The 20,741-nt window shown below is 40.0% G+C and overlaps 1 protein-coding gene across 4 annotated transcripts in view; it reads right to left on the bottom strand.

Moving 5' to 3' along the window:
* Positions 1–2,008: 2,008 nt before the first annotated feature.
* ptprua (protein tyrosine phosphatase receptor type Ua) overlaps positions 2,009–20,741 on the bottom strand; it is a 195,961-nt gene continuing 177,228 nt past the window's right edge. For all 4 annotated transcript variants that reach the window (XM_028035255.1, XM_028035256.1, XM_028035257.1 and 1 more), the window contains 10 exons: positions 18,820–18,917; positions 18,348–18,464; positions 18,054–18,208; positions 14,465–14,600; positions 12,780–12,929; positions 10,146–10,460; positions 7,780–7,905; positions 4,036–4,193; positions 3,549–3,684; positions 2,009–2,943 (listed from right to left, as the gene is read on the bottom strand). In XM_028035255.1, coding sequence (XP_027891056.1) covers positions 2,881–2,943; positions 3,549–3,684; positions 4,036–4,193; positions 7,780–7,905; positions 10,146–10,460; positions 12,780–12,929; positions 14,465–14,600; positions 18,054–18,208; positions 18,348–18,464; positions 18,820–18,917 — 1,454 coding nt within the window. In that variant the 3' untranslated portion in view covers positions 2,009–2,880. The remainder of the gene's footprint in view (positions 2,944–3,548; positions 3,685–4,035; positions 4,194–7,779; positions 7,906–10,145; positions 10,461–12,779; positions 12,930–14,464; positions 14,601–18,053; positions 18,209–18,347; positions 18,465–18,819; positions 18,918–20,741) is intronic.

Genomic DNA, 20,741 nt, shown 5'->3' with positions numbered 1-20,741 from the left:
TGATTTTGAAACATCATCAATGAAACATTAATCATCACTGATGTTTAATGACAGCACCTGATAAAATGTAATGTTTCAATTGCTGACTGTGTTCTATGATTTTGTATTTTTGTATTTTTATGATGTAAAGCACTGAACTGCGTTGTTGCTGAAATGTGTTATAGAAATAGACTTTGATTGATTGATTGATTGATTGATTGATTGATTGATTGATTGATAACGTCTTGGGACCACAGGATCCTCAGCGCTCTGCTGGAGGCCATGCCTTCATGAGTCAGAGATGTCTGGCAGCAAAAGGAGGGACAAACATCCAAACAGCAACTTGGTCATAATAATATTTTCTATGTTTGATTCTTTCCATAAAATGAACCTGAGCAACATGTTTCCGCCGTCTGATTTCTTCCCACTTTTATCTTTCCAGTGGCTGCACGAGAAAAGCGACAACGAATCCATCAACTTGAAATTTCCGACGGTCCTCAGTTATGAAGTGTTTTGTTTTGTGAAGGTTTTTCCTTTTCAGTGCAACAGGAAAAATGTTGATAATCTACTGAACTGCCTTTACCTCCAGAATGCAATTCCCATGATGGTGTCGTGTTTTTCATACCACTTATGCAATCTTTAATATCAGATGCACTCGCAGGATGACACTGGCTGCTATTAAGCTGTTCTCCTGTCACCTCTGTCGTTCTCTGGATGATATTTAAACACCAGCTGCTATCTTCATATAGATATATGTTTCATAGACATGGATAGCTACTGAGTTTTTCCTGCTCTGCTCCATTTACTGCTTAACTATCTGTTAAAGGTGAGGTTGCTCCCTGTTGGTTGACTCACCAAATCTGTCCACTTAGGCAAAAATCTGAGATGAAGGTAGATCAATTTTAATTAGCGTTTTTTTTTTTTTTAGTAAATACAACAAAACACTAGTCGTAATTCCAACATGTTTTTTTACGTGCAGATTGAAGTATCATATTAGAAAATGTTGATGGAAGCAAAATTCCATAAAATTCGATAAAAGCGAGGGGTCGCGTTAAAGGAATATTTTTCATCTTTGGCTGGATTTTTAAACAACGGCGACGGGACAATCTGACGACCATCCGTCATGTTAAAAGATTACAATTCACACACTTGACTACTTGGTGCAGATATTTGCAACTTTATGAGCACATGAGTACATCAAGGAGGTGGCTCAATCAATCAATCAATGAAAAATAAATTTCAAAATTCCCATCTGAATATCATCTCTACCCTGGACTCTAACTAGTGTAGAGTCTCTGACTCGTTCAGAGAGTCCTGTTGACTTCTGATCCACTCAATTTGAGAAATGTTCCCCGATTTCAAAACTCTGCATAAAGTGCTGCTTGTAATTCCAGTTTCCAGCTTGGCTGCAGAGAATGGATTCAGCTTTCAGGTTAATATATAAACCCTGAGACACTGAACTATGAACAAGTCAGGTCCATGATCATAGCTTAATCATGATATTTTAATTGTTTATATGTAGTTCTTGGGGCCACAGTCACTGTAGAGGAAAAGCTGCTTGATGTGTGACTGCACAATGTGGATTCTCTGTTCAGCTTGTAGAATGTCGATGAAACCAAATGAAAATTAAATATAATTGAATATTCAGAGAATAAGAGCAGATCCTAAAGAACATCTGAAAATGGTATTTGCAAAAAAGAAAAAAGAGGCTAATATCATTTAGCGTGATTTTTTTAACCATGCTTTTATAATGTGGGTTCGACTTTCAAGAAACGTCATGAAACAGGAAGTAAAATTAGAAAGAGGCTAAGATGATTGGTCAAAATTCAGACGCGTTGCAGTGATCGGTCAGAGAGAAGGAAATATAGAAAGTGTTAAGGTTATTGGTCAGATTCAGCAAAAAGGTGCCATAACTGGTGAAAATTGCAGGTCTGTGCAACAGTTGAGAATGATGAGTGAATTTGCTCCAGTGGTTGCAATCACAACTTCCTGAAGTTTCAGAGTGTACACTAAAATTAGGAGAAACTTCTTGAGATGCATTGCTGCTAGGAGCATATTTTATTTCTTCTCCTGCTCTTTTTTACACTATTTAGAAAATCAAACACATTGAATAAATACAAACCTAAAAAGCGACAAAATCTTCTGTTACAGCAGACTTGGGTCACACGTTGCAATGAGACAGTTAAGACCGGGCATGCAGATGCTGAACCCTAACCCAGTAACAGACAGAGAGAGAGAGAGAGAATGGCACAGTGATTAAGACATTGGAAACATCTGGAAATATCCGATGGAGGAAAAATAAAACATCGATATACACAAATAAATAAAGAGAAATTAGGCCAGAGACCAATCCACCGAACACAAACGTCCATCAGATAAAAGTCGGCTTCCCTTTTCTCCATATGCCAATCTCAGGTCGTCAGCTTCATCCACATTGAAATTCAAATACAGTACAGAACGACATTGGATGTTCACCAACAGCAGATTGCACCATTTACAGTGTTACAAACACAAAATATCACCCAGCAAATGGCGTCAACTGTTGTTCCTTTTTTCAGTGTTTGTTCAGAGTAAGGCAGGATACAGAGGCGCTCTTTAGATCCTGTAAGGAGTAGAAGATGGAGTCAGCTCTCCGGTTAAAGTCCTCTGGTTTGGCAGATGTTACATGGCACGGAAGAAGCCGGCTTGGATCAGGGGGCGAGGATGAAATTGTCTTGAGTGGTATGTTACAACTTGTGAGTTTTCTCTTAAGGTCTGTAGGGTTGATAATGTTTTCATCCAGGCATGGCGAAGGATCCAACCAGAGCAGTATGTTAGGGACTAATGAGGCAAAGATCCAGGCAGCGGGATCCCAGATCCAAGCCGCTTCCTTGAGAAGGGACGCGGTGGAAGCAGCTGGCGCTATCTGACGTCCAGACAGTCCAGGTACTCCTGGACCAGCTCGTAGCAGAAACGGTACTGCTCCTGGAAGCAGAACACATCATCAGGCTTCGCTCTGAATGGCCACCATGCAGCTGAAACCAGAAGTTCACATCTTATCTCCTCAGTCTGAAGTTAAATCAGACCAAACGTCTCAGTCAGAATCATCAGAGTGATTTCTATAGTGGTATTTTGGTTTCAGCTGCATCATATTTGAGATCATTTGGATTACACAACATGAATTCAAGCTTGTTAGCCCACAACTTGTTTCTAAAGTTAGTTGAATTTATGTTTTCTCATCAATACACCTTTCAAAAAACGAATGTTTCTAAGAAGAAAAATTAAAGCCATAATCAGTATGACATTAATGATGATGAGTGTATGAAACGTTGGTGCATTATCACAATGTATAGAATATATATGTATAGGTATATATTAGAGGTGGGACATTAATCCATTCATTTTAATGAATTAATTACAGCGATGTCAATGTGTTAGTAATTGTAACACAATTAATTCCTTTTTTTTTTTTTTACGTACAAATGTCCCAAGACGGAACCTTTGTTACGTGTTTCTGGTACAGCCATAAATCTGACGCACAAGCCACATCGGCTAACAGCGATGGACGACAAAGACTCATGCTGGTTTACCATGGTCTCCACCATGTTTGGCTTGGAGTTGCGCAGCGTCTTGGCAGCGAAGAACACGTCCACCATGCTGTGATGTTGTATCATCTCCAGGATCATGGTGCATGCGCAGAAAGTGCCACTGCGACCGCCGCCGTTCCTGCTCCGAAACGATCAGACAAACACAGCAGCAAAGAGCAATGAGTGACCTAAAAAAAAGGTGTCCTAAAAATCAGAAGGCAATGTCACAGTTTGACTGAGTGCGGATCATGGATGCTGTCAGAAAAAAAGGCCAGACGGCAGACTTTGAAGATGAATGAAAATCTCTCATTTAAATACAGGAGGTGGGATGGAATCTGAGAGACATCCTGACCTGCAGAGTGAAGTACTCTGAGTTACTTTTTGCTGAAGAGATCAGGGAACAGAGTATGTGTTGTTGTGACCAGTCTTTATGACAGTAATACGTCTTAGGAGAAAATAACCGGCGGTTCTGAGAACCAGCAGAACTCACAGGCAGTGGACGATGGTGCGTCCCTCGCCACATTCCCGCTGCCAGTTGTGGACCTGAGCCAGAAGGCTGAGGAACGCTTTCTTGGAGTCGGGAACGTCTCGGTACGGGGACCAGCGCAGGAACTGGAAGTGGCGCACCACCAGCTGACCCTCCTGAAGCTACACAAGTCAGGAAAAGAGGAGGGGGGGGCAAGAGTGAGAAATCAGTTCTTTCCTTGAAGTCCCACATCGTAAAAGCTGCACCCTTCATAAACTAATGAAGATGAGCATCGGGACTCTCACCAAGCCACTAAGCAAGTACAAAAATGAACCAGAACACGGAGGATACGTGCAGTCTGGGTGAGATTTCCATTATCAAGCATGGCTCTATTATTCTAAGTGTAGATCATGCATCATCGGTCTCTGTTGGTATGGCAACAATGACGTTGGGCCTGCCCACCAACAGTAGTTTTGTTGTCGAGGAGGCATGTCTGTCTGTTAATTTTTTCTCTTTCCTTGTTCAAGCATTTATTTTTTGTGTCCTCTACCAACTTTAGCCAGATCAACTTTATTCCAAGGTAATCTCTCCATCATGGCGCCCCCTAGAGTTGGATAGTAGCCAAAGCCAATACACTGCCTCACAATTTAAAACCTAGGGCACAAAGATTATTTCAAGGTTTCTTTAGGTTTCTGAATTATGTCCAGTTTAAATTTGTGGCCAGCTCATGAACAATGTTTACATGTGGGTAATATTCCAATTCAGCAAAATTTCAAAAATCAGCCTCGATATGTTTATTCAGAATCCTCTCTATGCTGTGTTCTAACGTCGAGGCCGGTAGGTTTGAACCCGGCGGGTCAGACAGGGTTCGGCTTCAGAAATTTTACAGAACCATTTTGAAATAAACCTTATATTTGTGTAAACAGGCATGCCTGTTCTGCTCCACCCTAATCACTACTGGGACAATACATGAACTAACTTTATTAAGACAAAACCAGCCATACAGGCAAACAAATATTCTAATCAGTTTTAAATATCCCATTCAGTAAAAATGTCATAACTTTAAGAGCTTGAAACTGAAAATTGTATTTATTTCAAGTCAATGCTAAAAGAAAAGCAGTTCACAATTATTTTGTAGGATTATTATGCAGGAAATCATTCCAGCGGCCGAGAGGAACAAATGCAAGATGGGACCCGGGTCACACGGCGGTTTATTTCACCGTCAACCGGTGTCATTAGCTCTCTCAGAAAACAAATGAAATCAAATTAAATTCCTCCCACAGCAGCAAGGAGCTGGAGTTGTTGATTTCCGAAGGCAAAACTTGAAATGATCTTTTGACCGAAACCGTTATTGAACTCAGAGAACGTGAACATTTAAACAGCAGCTTTAGCAGTTGACACTGTCAGGCTGACATATCAAGTGATGCCTTTAATTTACACTTCAGATCTGCAACTTCTTTCTTCCTGACTACAAAGAAAATAAAACTTACTGAAGTCACGAATCATTACTAATTTTTGAAACCTCTTAGCTTTGCTATAACTGAGTAATAATCTGCAGCCTCCCAGCTGACCGTACAGCTAACACAAAATGGTATGGTGCTACAGACATATGCAAAGCAAGTAGGCTAGTCAATAGCAAGTTCTACTGGCAGATCAACACAAATATCTAGAGTTCTTATAGTGCTGTAGTGAAAATGAAGATATTTCAGAAGAGCTACCCTGTCGTCAGAAATTTCACAGAAGCTAGCTTTGTGGAAAGCTAGCTGTGAAGAAAGCTAGCTGTGAGGAAAGCTAGTTGTAAGATAAACTAGTTTTGAGGAAAGCTAGCCATGATGATGCATCCATAGACAGTCCTAAAGATGCTAACACAGCTAATCTTGTCCATATTCTCACCAAAGCTGTGTGCCATTTATGCTTTGAAGGCAGATATTTCCTGGTCCAAATTAGAAAAATTAACTGGAACTCACTCCATCCATCCCTCCCTCCTTCTTTCCCTTCATTTTCTAACACCCTTTTCCCTAGTGGGGTCATTAGGGCTGCTGGTGTCCATCTCCAGCTAACGTTCTGGGCGAGAGGCGGGGTCACCCTGGACAGGTCGCCAGTCTGTCGCAGGGAACTGGACCACAAAGTCCAATATTGCAACTGCATATTTAAAACATAATGATAGTTTCACAATGCATTCGCACTTCTGATGGCATCTACTGTAGATTATTCAGTTGTAAACATTGTAGTGCAAAATGTTTATTCATAAAAAATATTTTTAATCTCAACATTTATGTAATGTAACTGTATTTATGTTACAATATCAGATACATAAAAAAGTGATGCTGGACGGTTCTTTTCCTAGTGCAGCTTATTTTTCAAAGCCATTAAAAAGTGTTTGATCAGAGTATCAAACACTCCATATCATGCAGATAAATACTTTGGTATAGTTAGTACTGGACACTTCATATAAGAAATACTGTAAGTGTCATATTACCCTTCTTGGCATAAGAACTGGAAGGCTGAGTAGGCCAGTCTTTAAAATGACTGCGTGGTGTTAACTACCATCATTTTATTCCCTGATCAGCATGTTAGCATATGTCAGGTCACAGAGGAAATCACTGGCGTCTGTAAAAGGTAATTAACCAATGTAAAAAAATAAATAAAAAAAACATAGAAAGCTGTTCTGAGGAGTTTTCCAGAAGGATACCCATGTGGCTCAAACTCTCTGAAGTGGAAAAAAAAAATTATGTCTATGTCAGGATTCGCCACTCTAAGGGACGGCTGACTGTTGGAGATAAGAGACTAGATGAGTGATACCTGGAAATGGCAAAGAATGCTGAAATGTTCTTGATGTAACACCATGAACAATACTGACATGTCTCCGTTTTCATTTAGTGTTTTGTTCGACATCTCTCCTATTAGTAATCGAGTATGCTCGAAGATTACTGAGAGGATTAGGAAATATTTTTACATCCAGTGTTGCATTTTTAATTTTTCACCAAGAACTTGTACTGATGATGGGGGAGTCCGGCCACAGAACTCCCTACAGGCTCCATCCATGTGTGAATATGACGTCTCATGCTCCCTGGAGCCTGAGTCTTCCTCAGTGTGAATCCTGTCATCTCGGAATATTCTCATGTCATCAGCAAAGAACAAATTCATGGTTAGACTATCCAATCTTCTGCTCCCTGGCAGATTGAAGAGTTTTTCTCTCGGATTAGTGGTTTTCTTATAGCAACAAAGCCGTTCAGTCCCACAATACCTTGGGTTCCCGTCATATCGTTCATGTGGAAACACTCTCACCTTACAACCTGGAGTTGTCCTGTTGTTTTTCTTCAGTTCGCCGATCAGAGTCACTCAGGATTCACAAAGTTTCCAAAGTTTTTCTGGTCAGGCAGTGTAGCTTGATTTTAGGATACTACATTTCCCAACAGTCTTTGCACATGCGAGCATGCCCTACATTTTGCTTTTACTGATATCCCAAATTAAAGGAAACTGATTAGGGAGGGACAATGCACATGAATTTAACATTTTTGCAAATGTGCCAGATTTAGTCAAATGGCTGTTTTTGAGTTTTTGTCCCTGGACAATAAGTCATTTATCTAAAAACAAAGATTACACAAACAAGATTAAGATGACTTAACTGCACAAATGTTGGCAATACACACAACAAATACAGTCAGTATTAACAGTCAATAAGAAACAAAGGAAACCATGACATAAAAAGTCTAAGAAATGACTAAAACTAAATGGAATAAAGATCTGAGTCCTAATTCAAGTTACCCGTGTAATATTCTGAATTCGGAAGAGTCGGATGATGACGTCATCATCTGCAGTCCTGGACAGGAGCTCCACGGTCATGGGGCCGAACTGCTGGATCCCAGGCTCCGGCCAGTACTGCAGGCAGGGCTAGCAGGACAAGGGAGGCGAGGCGGGGAGGGAAGGCAGCAGGTCATTAGCCCACAAAACAAATCATTATGTCAGCGTCAAGTGATGGGGAAGCCACTTACAAGACACCTGAGTATTGACAACAGATACAATTAGCCTAAATGACAATGATTACCTGCAAACAGACGCTGTAAATTAAACGAGAAAAAAAAAAAAAAAAAAAAAGAAGCACTCACGATGGGAACAATTCTTCACATCGGCGTCAGCCTCCAGGTCTGAATTATTCATGAGTTCCAATCATTACCATTAGTACATTATAAATTAATGAAGTGGGAGACCTTGACTGTTCCCAGGAGAGACGAGGAGCCAGCTCAGAATCTGGATCGACTCCAAACGCGACTCCCCTATCGCCCCCCTGCTTCAAAAACACTCCCCACCTCACAAAGGAACAACAACAGCGCCGCCGCCGAACCACTGACATGTTCTGCATTGACTTCTGGGATGAGCTCAGGACCCCTGGAGTAGGAAGTGATAGCAGTGACGCGGTGACAGAAGGGTATTAGCAAGTGACATTGAGCAGAAAGAGAGATAAATATTTATACATCCAGGCAGGAGACAGACAGCCGTGTTCCCTCCACCCGCCAGTCTCCCACCAACTCAGGAGGACAAACTGAGCCAGAGAGCTAATATTTGAGGGGCAAACTGGTAATCCACGGGCAGGTGGAGGGAAGGAGACGAGAAGGGAGTGACAGTGGAAGGAGGGCAGGCTGCAGCTGACAGGCATGGTGGAAATGTTGAGCAGTGATGAGACATGACACGGTGACAGGGCGGCGATAGGGAGACGCCTGAACAAACCTTCCCGAGAGCCAACATGGAGGAAGGAGAGCGCATCGATGGTGTGAAGGCAAATTAAACACAGGGGGTCTTAATGCAGAGTGGAGAACAACGAGAGGGCAGCGTCTGATGACTGAGCTGTGAGTCACGTAGGGCGGCAGCTCTTTAGGTTAACCTAAACCAGGAAAAGTTTTCCTTGTTCCTTCCACGTAGTCTAACCCGTCCGTCCTGACATGCGACAGCTGGTTTCACTTTGTATTCATGAGTTTAAGGACAATAACCCAGGCGACTAGCTAAAATCTGTGAATACCAGAGAACCGCACTCTAAAAACTTTAAGAACTGCTCAAACACAACATATACCTGAAGATGCAATAAGACGTACTGTGGAAATCATCGTAGTTTGAACACAGAAGCTAATAGCTACAGTTTCCTTATCAACGTTCCTACCCTATCGGAGGCAAGAAGAAGAAGTTCCTGGATTGGCTGATTTACAAACATGAGCCAATAGAGTGAAAAGTAGCATGTGCGTAAGTATTTCAGTTTTCCCAACTGCATTTTTAAAAAATACTTTGGATAAAAAAAAAAAGTCCATAAATAACCAGATTTCACACAAAAATTTTAGAATTGATGTATGCTTAACCTTGGATAGCTGGAGGCAGTGGTGCTGGAGGAGATTCAACATCAGTAACTTCAATAGCTGTGTTTTCATTGAAAAATATAATTAAACAATTTGACATTTCAAAAATGAATTCACTTTATGGAGCTCGTCATTTCCCAAAAACTCTTGTTTTTTGATCAAATGTTTGGTGCTAGCATGAGGAGCTTTTTTGGCCACATAAAAATTGGTTTATTTAGCAGAACTACAATGAAAACATGTTTTATGCATCATACAATCAACAACAGGAAGTTGCCGCTGGCACAAACCACAAAGAAGAAAACAACAGGAAGTAGTTGGAGGATGATGACGCAACATAGTTTTAATGACTTATTCACATAATTTTAATTTCAATTCTTATTTAATGAAAGTAAAGTGTAATATAAAAAGCTGAGTTTTACTAATGCCTCAATTTAAGTTTGCTTTTGAATTTTTAAACGTTAATGTGAAATCTTTCATTTCTCATCTGTTTTTGCACTTTAACAAAAGTTTGTCATATTTCAACCAGGAGACTAAAAGTGATGTCTGAATCATATTGCAGTTTAAGCGATAAATAAAAAAGGAACTGAGTTGCTTTTTACTAGCATTTATTCTTTCACTATGTCTTTTACTAGCTTAAGCAGCCACTGCAGAACCGGGGAAATTTTTTATCCGATTACTCGACGAATAACCATAACAACTGATAGATTACTTGATTACTAAAATCATCGCTTCTTTAAATAGATACGTACGCAGGTAAAACACTGAGTTAAGGTCAGTGGTTGATCTTACCCAGGCAGAGTTGGACTGGTTGAGCTGGTTCAGCATCACCACCGAGGTGCAGCTGTAGTCGTATATGAGCCTCCAGAAGTCGGTGGTGGTGCCAGGCAGCGGGTGCGGCGTCACCACGAAGGCAGCGGGTCGGAGGAAGCTGTCGGCCAGCGCTGCGTTGATGTAGTTGCTGCTCTCTCCCTCGGTGGTGACGAGGAAGGCCAGGGAGCGGTCTGGCGGCAGAACGTCCATACTCCGGTTCTTCTCCCGGTTCCTGGGCATCAGGGAGACGCTGCACTCCTCCACGTCCAGGTGAGGAGTCACCGAGTTCAGGGTCTGGAGACAAACGAGCAGGGAGAGGGAGAGGAGGAGAGGTCATTAAGAAGGCCGCGTTTGTTTTCGGTGAACGCCTGTACGTTTTACATGAAATGATAAAGTTCCAGATTCAGGTTAAAAGATAATGTGAATGATGCACTGTCTATTTAAGACCAGATGAGTCAAACTTAAATCATACAACCAGAAAAGCATTCGTAGTCACTGATGAGCAACAGAGAAAAAGAGCAAATGTGTTAGAAATAGAGTCAAGAATAACTCATTCCTGTGATAAATAACCTTGATGTTAATGTATTAGTAGAATGTAATGTGTATCATCCATGCTGCTGTCTGGAAAACATTAAAGTGTTTCAGTTTTTTAAGTAGAAAATTGCTTAGTTGTATTAAAACATAAGTGTTTTTCTATCACTTTTTTAAAAAAAACAAAAAAACTACTGTGTTGGACAATAATAAATAATGAAAATTATTATTTCGATTCCATTCCTCTGATTTGGAATCAAAGGTGTAAGTGTTAGTTCTAGCTAAGACAGTTTCAGAGCAGCAAAAAAGAAACTAAGAAAAAAAATCTGTTTAGTCTGAATATTTTATACTTTTCTTTCTTTAAAAAAATAAAACAACATAAAAAAAAGTGAGGTTTTAAACCGATGGCCTTCATGTTTGGATCAGTCATGGAGTGTCAACAGAATATTACAATCAGAGGTCACTGTAGAGGTCACTAACACGAAGCTTATAAAGTTAGTGAATAGAAAAGTCCACTAAGACGTTTTATGGTCATTTCATACGTTTGTAGCTCTGGTTGTTTTACTACAGAGATTTTTGGGTAATAAATGAAGTCATCTAAAAGTAAATGTTTTTTATTGACAATGTATGCATACATTGCTTTCAGCATTTAAAGTTATTTTTTAATCATTTAACTCATAGTCTGCTCCAGTTCAGTTTGGTTGCGTGTATCTACCACCAGGTCAGTTGTTTAATTTACTCTTCAGTCTTTTTCTGTCCATTTTCAGAGGCCAAAATAAACAGAAACGTATTGGAAGTATTCACAGTGCAATTCAATTCATACATTGGCCGTTCTGTTTTTAAAGATGCATCAATATGGATGACTGATGCTTAGCTGCTTATGGTGCAGTAAGAGAGAAGAGGCATACATACTATATGAGATTTTTTCTCTTCCACCAAATTCTTTTCATTCAAAACTTGTTTATATCAACATGTGACAAAGCGTGTTCATTTTAAACTGAAATGAATGAATTAAATAAATAAATAATTGAAAAAAGTTACTTATTTTTTCACTTAAGATTTTGACTTATCAAGATTTTGATACAAGATTAAAATAAATCGATGACCAGTTATTTAAGCACATACGTAATAAATGAGGCTGTGTATTAAATCTATCCTTAAAATCAGTAGAAGAACCTCCTTTTAGAGACGTAATAAAGGCTTCGTGTTAACTGGCAGACATGAAGTTCAAATTCTATGGCTCAGAAATCCCACTGCAGCACACAGTTTTCTTGCCAAAAATAACATTTTTAATTATCCTGTTTTCCAAATGCCATTAAAAGCAGCACATCAACACGTTCAGTGTGTAAAATGCAAACCTGTGATACTTTAATCAGGAAATCTTGTTAAAGGGGCAGTATTATGTATTTTCCAGGCACACAGTGCCATTTGAAAGCACAATCAACTATGTTAGTATCTGTTGTTATACAAATGCTTTGTATATCAAATATGACTTAAAAGAAATTTAACTTTGTAATTTAATACCTTGAAATTGGGCCCCTGTCTCTTTAAAAACTCCTGCTCTTTCTGAAACTCCACCCTCAGGAAATCATTATAACATGGTTCTTCTATTAACCCTTTAACAAGGTTTTTGCCAGCGTTTCACTGAGGAGTAGCTCCTATAATGAGCTCTGCAGACACGCAGCTCCGCCAGGTGTTGCTGATTGCTGCTGGCTAGTCTGAAGGAGCTGAGTGGAGGAGAACTGCTCTGTGAGAGGAGGAGCTGCGTCTCAAAGGCGGAGCTATGTCCACCCACAGCGGAATGGTTGCCAGGGAGATTAAAACATTTCTCAAACATGCATGAAAGAATCAAAGCGACACTCCAGGTTTGTTTTTGGTGAGAGAATAATATTAGAACATGACGTACAGCTCAAAACAGTCAATTTCACATAATACTAACCCTTTTAATGTTATTTTACTTCCGCTTAGAAAATGTTGCCATGATGAAGGATTATATAAGAGTTGCAACAAGTGAAATCAGGTAAAAACGTCCAAAAAACAGAAAACAAATCCATTCATTTGCACAGGGAAGGGCTGTGTCACCTGAAACTCCTCTCTGAGCTGTGAGGTGTTGCTCTGAGAATCCACTTTCAGCATTTCCTTGTAGGCAGGAGCAAACTCAGACACGGGGATGCCGGTTTCTCCACACAGGCAGGCCTCCAGGATGGCATCGTGGATGAAGACGTACTGCTCCTGACAGACAGACAGACAGACAGACAGAGGCTCAGCCCCTCCCTGCTCGCCGCAGCGAGGCCCACTCGCCGTGAACAATGGCCAATTTAATTACCGCCGCCGAATGTTGATGAATAGTTGTCAACTGTCAGAAAACTCCTCACATTCCCCGTGCCTACGCTTTACTTCCAAGCACAGAACTGTCAATAAAAAACCCTCAGAAAACAAAAATCTGCAGGACTCGTATCAGAAAAGCCACATGCTGCCTACAGGCGCCGTTTCAATAACGTCAAGAGCCGGGCAATTAACCAGGAGGCTGGGACAAACAAAGGCAGGGAAACATTCACAGCAACGGACCTCATTCACCGGATTCATCTGCTTTCATGTGTCTGCACAAACATGGACGGAGCTGCAGCTCAAATACATGTTTAATAGAAAACAAATTGTAAATGTTTTGGGTTTTATCAGGCTGTTTTCCAGGCCTGTTAAAGCTGCAGTGTGTAACTTGTATAAACAATGTTTTAACATATTTGTTAAAATTGTCACCATGTATGATATGAGACAATCTGTGAAAAGATCGATTACCTTATGAGGAAATGCACTAAAACCAACCAATCGGAGCCAGGAGGAGGAGCTCAGTGCTGTCAATTAACCTTGTGCTAATAGTGGAGAAACAAACATAGGCAAAAGAATATTGAAGAGCATTTTCTTGCTCTTCAATATATAAAAAATGAAGAGCCCACTGTACTGAACAAAACTGAAAGCCTCACTGCTGTTTCACCAAATATTGATTTCTGAACTCTTTCTGAGTTAAACTGTAGAAAGCGCCAAGTTATATTCTGGTGACATGATTACCTCTCATATGACTCATATGACAAATTGGTCATCGGCTTCCAGAAGAATCGTAAAGCCAGTTGAAATGACTTCTAATATGAGTTTTCCTCTGGGATTAATAAATTAAAATCCCAAACCATCATTGTCAGATAGTCCAAAAATATAAATGGCTAACTTGGAGCAAACACTGTAAAAATATCAAGATTTTGTCTCAGTTTATAAAATATTTCAAGCTACTTCTTCCTGTTTTACTTTCCATAGTTGGAATAAATTCAGAGTAACATGAGAGACCTTTCACTTCTCATTTCATGAAAAAAAATCTTAGAAACTGGCTCTGGGAAAGTCAAGCATGTCAAGATCGATTATATGCAAATATGTATTGATTTTAACATGGTTTTATCCACTTTCTTGTTGTTCTTGTTGTGTTATTGTATGGTTTTTATCCCCGTATTTATTATTGTGCTTTAACATCAACCTACCAATGAGTCTATGGACAAAAATTAGCCACATATTGACATGAGATTCTAGCCAGTTTTAAAAAAAAAAAACTTCTGCTTATTCATACACAGCTGAACGCTGTTTCCAAAGCTTTTCATGAGCATAAAGATCATTGAAGTGGAAGCGTGAGAAATTCCCCAGCGTGTTTCTGCAGTTGCTTCATATTTTCAGGATCAAACCTGTCAGCAGGGCCCGTCCTAAAGCGTCCCCGCCGTCCCACTCACTTCAGTCTGGATCATGTTGATCCGACGGGAGCACAGCGTCTTCACGCAGTTGTAGATGTCCACCACTCCTTCACATTCGGCCATATCCAGCATGACGTCCAGCACGATGTAGCAGCCAGTCCGGCCGGCGCCCATGCTGTTACCGGGCAGAACAGAGCAGAGGAGAGGAGAGGAGAGGAGAAGCGGACGGACATGAGCCGCTGCACACTGTTCAAAGTGAGAGAATCCTTAATACATCATACAAAACAAAATATTTATGAAGGAAAAAATCAGACATACAATCTAAGATTATTAAAACATTTTAAAATATGAAAATAAAGACAAAAAACACCAATATTTTTTATCAACTTTAACAGAAATAAAACTCTAAGTTATATTTTTAATACTTTAATAAGTTGCATAATAAATAAACAAATAAATCATATTTATTTAGAGTCAAAGATTTTTCCTATTTTGGAGGGAGGATTTATTTTTGCCTTTATGTTTCAAATTTGTTTTTTAATTCTATGTACAGTTGAAACCAGATATTTACATACCCTGAAAAAAAAGACTTTTAGTTTTTAATGACTGTATGAAGGTAAATCAGACCAGACTTTTTTTGTCTTGGTTTATTTAGAATTACCAAATAATTTATACTTGCTAAATGCCAGAAAACCTGCTGTGAATATTTTGTTTGAGATTTTTTTTGGTCACTTTCCTCCAGTTCAAAGGTTTACATACATTTCGGTCAGCACCACAAATAATTGTCTTTTAAACCGTATGACTGTGTCAAAGATTTTGTGTTTCCTTCCTCAAACTTTGTGCAGATTAACAGAGACATGTGAGTTAACAGGAGGCCGACCAGTATGGAATGTATGAAAACGTTTGAATTCAAGGAAAGCTACAAAAAAATCTCTAAAAACAATGCAAAGAAAAATATTGAAAGTTTTCTGGCATTTAGCAAATAAAAATCAATTTTGGTAATTCCAACCAAGTTAAAACTAGAAGTTTGATCTGATTTAACTTCATACAGAGAGGAAAAAATGTGTGTGTCTTTCTAGTCGGTGGATGTAAACATCTGGTTTCAGCTATAGATATTTTCATTTTTAAACACTTTGTGGTTTACTTGTTGACATCTTTAAATATTCACATAAACAATAAATAAGTACATTAATCAAAAATCAAAGACATAAAATCCTGATGTTGGTGTTTTAAATCAAGACAAAAAAGCGATAATAATTTAAATAAGTACAATGTACATTTCATGTTTTCTGCAAGCTAATTCTTTCTCTTCTTACTCCAGGTAATGTGTAACATGGGCAGACGGACGATGAATTTTAGGTCATAAACACAGAGAAACCTGGTTTAGTTTCAGTTGGACCCAAAGGGGAAACACCAGGCTGCTGCTGTTCCTTTGAGCCACCTGCCAGCCTCCAGCAGCTCTCAGCTGACGTGATGAAGATCACGTCTCCACGTAAAGCCACTTACTGATGATGATGATGATGATGAGTGGCTGCTGCCTCCGACCGTTTCCAGGTTCTTGTGCGTCAGATCATCCACCCGATGCTGAAGCCTTCATCACACCCACTGTTTGCTATACAGACTGTCAGATCCATGTCTGACTGTCATGTCTGACTGTCATGCTGCATCATTAGTGCTACATGGATGTAACTCAGACAGCGGGTCATGGCGCTCTGTTGGTGTAAGACGTGGAGAAAACGGGCCTGTTGTTCTGCTAAGGAGTACAACTGCAGAATCGCTAAGTCCTACTCTTTTTTTGTTGCAGACTTAATGAACTGTTGGCTTCTGTGTGAGAAAATGATTTGCATGAACATTTAGTATATTACTCATGAAGATGGCTTATTACGAGATGGCTCCCCTGAACAACTTACAATTGGCAGGGGGAGTTTATAGCAGCTTAGCTTTCACTTTTTCTGATTTTTTAAATTTATTTATTTTTATTTGTAGGCATCATGTTACAACCAGCAGCTTAATGTCTTATTTAGGGGATCTCTGTGATAGATCAAGACAAAAGAAGGTATAATAGACAACTGGAAAGTCAGAAAAAATGATAAAAGAAATATATAGGAACAGAGTTTAAATTCCAAGCAATTTAATTCAAATATACTTTATTTATCCCAAGGGGGAAATTTAATGTAACTTCAAATAGTCATTATGTATGGAGATGTTGTGGGCAGGAAGGATCTCCAGTAGCAGTCAGTCTCACAACAAATCTAAAAAGGCCTCTGACTGACTACTGTTACTGTATGACAGACTCATCAGTGGTATAACATGCTAACAGCTTAAAATCAGAAGTGTAGACACAAGTCATTACTATTATAAGTCACTACTATTATTACTCACTAATAGAAAGTGTCATTACTGTTACTATTAATTATGACTTTGGTCTTGACTTGAAAAAATGTTCAGTTATGACTTGACTTGGACTTAAACATGTGTAATTGAAAAGACTTGATATCTGATGTAAAATCGAACGTTTAGAACAAAAATGATTTAAAAAGTGCGTTAATTCATTTCCCTCATCCTATATTAAACTCAGACAGTCTCTGTTCTTCCACAATCTAAGACATACGATTTTTATTTGTCATTATGTTTCTAGAACATAATGAAATCACAGTGGTACCCTCAGTGATAAACAGATGAATAAATAAAGTCTTAGTCAGTCATCAGCATGAGGGTGTGTGTGTGTCTGCAGGGGGCAGAGAGGATGGAAGGTGGACTGATTGATTTCACAGCTCTTGAGGAAAAAGCTGTTCTTTAGCTGTGTGTCTGTAGGCGTGTATGTGTGTGAGTTTAAATCCATATGTGAACACCAAGTGGACGGGGGACCGCTCTAAAAGCAGGAAGTGGACTATAGCGCAGGGCATTCTGGGTAAATACAATCAAAACAACTGTGTGAGTCTAGTACTAGCAGGAGAAATTAGAAATGGTTTGTGTTTTTTTTAAGACAAAAGAGAAATCCTATAAACGCCTAACTCTCCACTCCACTCCGTGTTTCTTTATATTTTGGGAAGAAGGAAGTCATGATCAGTGTCTTCTTCAGAGGATTTTATGTTGTTTCCTTCAGTGACTGTCGGTGCAGCGCCACCACAGGTAAGAAGGGGAACAGGTGAAAGTGTTTTCCCTGAAAAGCTGTGCTAACCATCAGACCACCTAATTTATGGCGCTTTCTGTGGATCGTAGCTCTAAGTTATTTGTGGATAATTTTCCTTTTTGCTGAATGTTCCGTGTGAAGAAAATGCAATTTGGGGAACTGAAGTACTCCGGTGCAATGCTACTCAGCAAACTATTGGCTGGCTTTTGCAAAGCAGCCAATCCAGGAGCACCACTCATTTTCCTTGCCACTGATTGGCCGTAACTCCAAGAGTGGAGACACGAAAGATTGTAGATGCTAGCTTCTGCTGTAGTACTAGCACAGTTTCCATTGTTCGTATTAATGCATATTAAGGTGTGTTTGGTGTTACCAAGGGTCCACTGTGAAACGCCCATCAATGACACCAGCAGGTGAAAACTGCATCGTTTATTGACTGAGGTTATTTCGACCATATTTGTTCGATGAGTTGGAACTGAACCATGAAGGCAGACGTACCTGCAGTGGACGACCACAGGTCCAGCGTCGGGGGGTGTGGAGGCCTTGACCCGGCGCAGGAAGGCCAGCAGGCCCGTGGCGTGGTACGGCACGCTGTGCTCAGGCCAGGAGGTCAAGTGGAACTGGCACACCTCATGCTTAGAAGGGTAGCCTCTCTGGAAACCAGTCATGTAATGCAGCAGGTAAAGAAATGTTCTCACATTGAAACCAGTTAGTCTAGCATTACACTACCATAGCGATCGGACTCAGCAGACATGATGAGAGTTTCTATTAAAAATAATGAGCATGACTCACCCGCTCCATGGCGAAGGTGCGGACTGTGTACTCTGCCAGGGTTTCCGTCTTCAGTAGCGTTATCTTAATGTCGCCGTACAGCTCAGTGTCTTCAGGCCAGTACTTGAAACATTTCATCTGGACAGTTCAAAATTATTTCAATGCATTTGGGAAACAATATTAGAATCTTGTAGACTAGTTACAGTATCTAATGACAGAGTATATATAGATTTAACAAGGTCACATTTAAGACTTTTTAAGACCTGTTGAATGCAACTTTGACAGAAAAGAAAATTAATAAAAGTAGGCAATGTTTGGAGGCTCCTGCTGTATATCGCCGTCCACAACCTTAACTTCCATAATGCCAAGACAAAATTTAAGAACTTTCAATGAATTTAAAAAGTTTTAAGGTTCTTATTTTAGATAAATGAACGTAAGACATTTTAAGGCTGTTCAGACGCCCAGATCAATGTCAGAGGTCAAGGAAACGTACCCGGCCCACTTCCACCAGCTTGGTGAGCATGACAATACTGAAGCAATTCTCCTGCCAAACCATCCGCCAGAAATCATAGATCATCTCCTGCTTGGGGCCTGCAGAGGTGAGGCGGCGGGCAGGTGGAAATGCAGGTGGCAGAGGCGGAGCGGGAGGGAGAAAAACACAACAAAGAGAGGACGTGATGGAGCAGGATGAGGGAGGTGGAGAGATAAGACATAAGTCAGAGGAAATCGCAGCAATAACCATCAGCGCAGAGGCAGAGAGTGTAATCCACGCCAGCCAGCGGAGCAACAATGTATCATTCATGAACTATCGGCGGCTCTCTGCTCGACTTCCGCTGTGGGGAGGAATGCCACTTTAATGCAGCCACAAATCCACAGGCGGCGTACAAACAGCCTCGCGTGTCGGCGTCTCCTGCTGCCGGTCGCTCGCCACAAATCACACCCACCCAGGGAAGACCACACTTCCACTGATTTCATTACGCCACGGCTTCTGTAATATCTCAGGCTACTCCGTCATGTCGACTGTTCTGCCAAACATAACGCACACAAACACACACACATAGCCCACATTGTATCCATTCATTTCTACAAACAGGTTGTGTTTTCCAGAGACTTGTCCTCTCTCAGGACCGCCAGAACAAAACTCCACCGTTCTGTTCTGGAAGCCCCGCTGTGGAAGTTGCTTTGTTCAGGCTGAAATTCTTCGAGTGTTGTGATCGACAACTATTGTGTATCTGGTCAGAAACTTGAAGTAGGTAGTGAGACACGCTGCAGTGGCAGGAGAATAAAACGACTTCAGATCCTCTCTATGTATGAAACAGACTTGTCAGAAACAAACCGCCTTCTTCTTCTTTTTCTTCTTCTTCTAGCCAAGTCAAAGAAAACAACCAGCTTCTTCTTTCCCGAACTGCATGTACAAACCTCAACAATGCCTAGCAACAGTATTCACACCCCCATATGGTATTGCCATAAAGTTTACTGGATCTTATCATGAGTTTATGTGGCAGAGCAATGAACAGTGGTGTACAGCGCTGAAGTGGTCAGGATGATGATGATGATATATAAGCAAATATAAACCAGGGATGGAGTAAAGACAGACTCTTCTTAGAACTTCAACAAATATTTCGGGACATTGTCTTTTATACACCACAAAATTAATAAAGAAAAACTCTTAACTACGCAACCAAAACTACTTCTTAGTCATAAACTGGTCATATTAAGCTAATATTTAAGCTATTAAATGCAACCACACATTGATACACATCCTCTAATCTGAATTAATCAGCTTACATCGCAGAATAGTTGTATGACAAATTTAAAAATAGTGAGAGATCAGGCTAATAAAGATTGATCATATTTTAAATAATGATTATTGCATGCTCATAAAAGCAATTAATCAGCGTATCAGATGTTAAAAAAACTAATTAATAAATATTAGACATTTTAGTATTATCATTAGTCCATGCGGACGTGCAAACTGCTTCACTGGGGAATTCCCAAAACCATCAGAACCAAAAGAATCAGTGGGATTTACAAAAATCATGAAGCCAACGGAGAAGATCCAGAAAAACAGATTACTGAGCCAAGTGGAAATATTTTCTCTGATATTTTATGGTCATAATCCGTGTTAAAGGTAAGACTGAATTTATGTTTTTGGCTTGGTGAAATGAGCTTCATCGTCGGCTGCTGGGTCAGTGAATTTTAGAAGCTGATATTGTTGGACAGAGCAGAGTTTGAATCTTAAATTAAAGATCTGTTTGTGTGGCTAAGACAGTGTTGTACGATACTCTGTGTTGTTATGGTTATGCAGGTTAATGTCTAAATTTTTTTTACTATTATTATTTACAGTAGCTGCCTAATGTTGAAACCGGGTATTGGATATATTTTTGGCATTGCTGCTTATGTTTCCTAAATCTG

The sequence above is a fragment of the Xiphophorus couchianus genome, chromosome 13, assembly GCF_001444195.1.
Source record: "Xiphophorus couchianus chromosome 13, X_couchianus-1.0, whole genome shotgun sequence".
NCBI lineage: Eukaryota > Metazoa > Chordata > Actinopteri > Cyprinodontiformes > Poeciliidae > Xiphophorus > Xiphophorus couchianus.
This window is presented reverse-complemented; position numbering and strand designations above follow the sequence as displayed.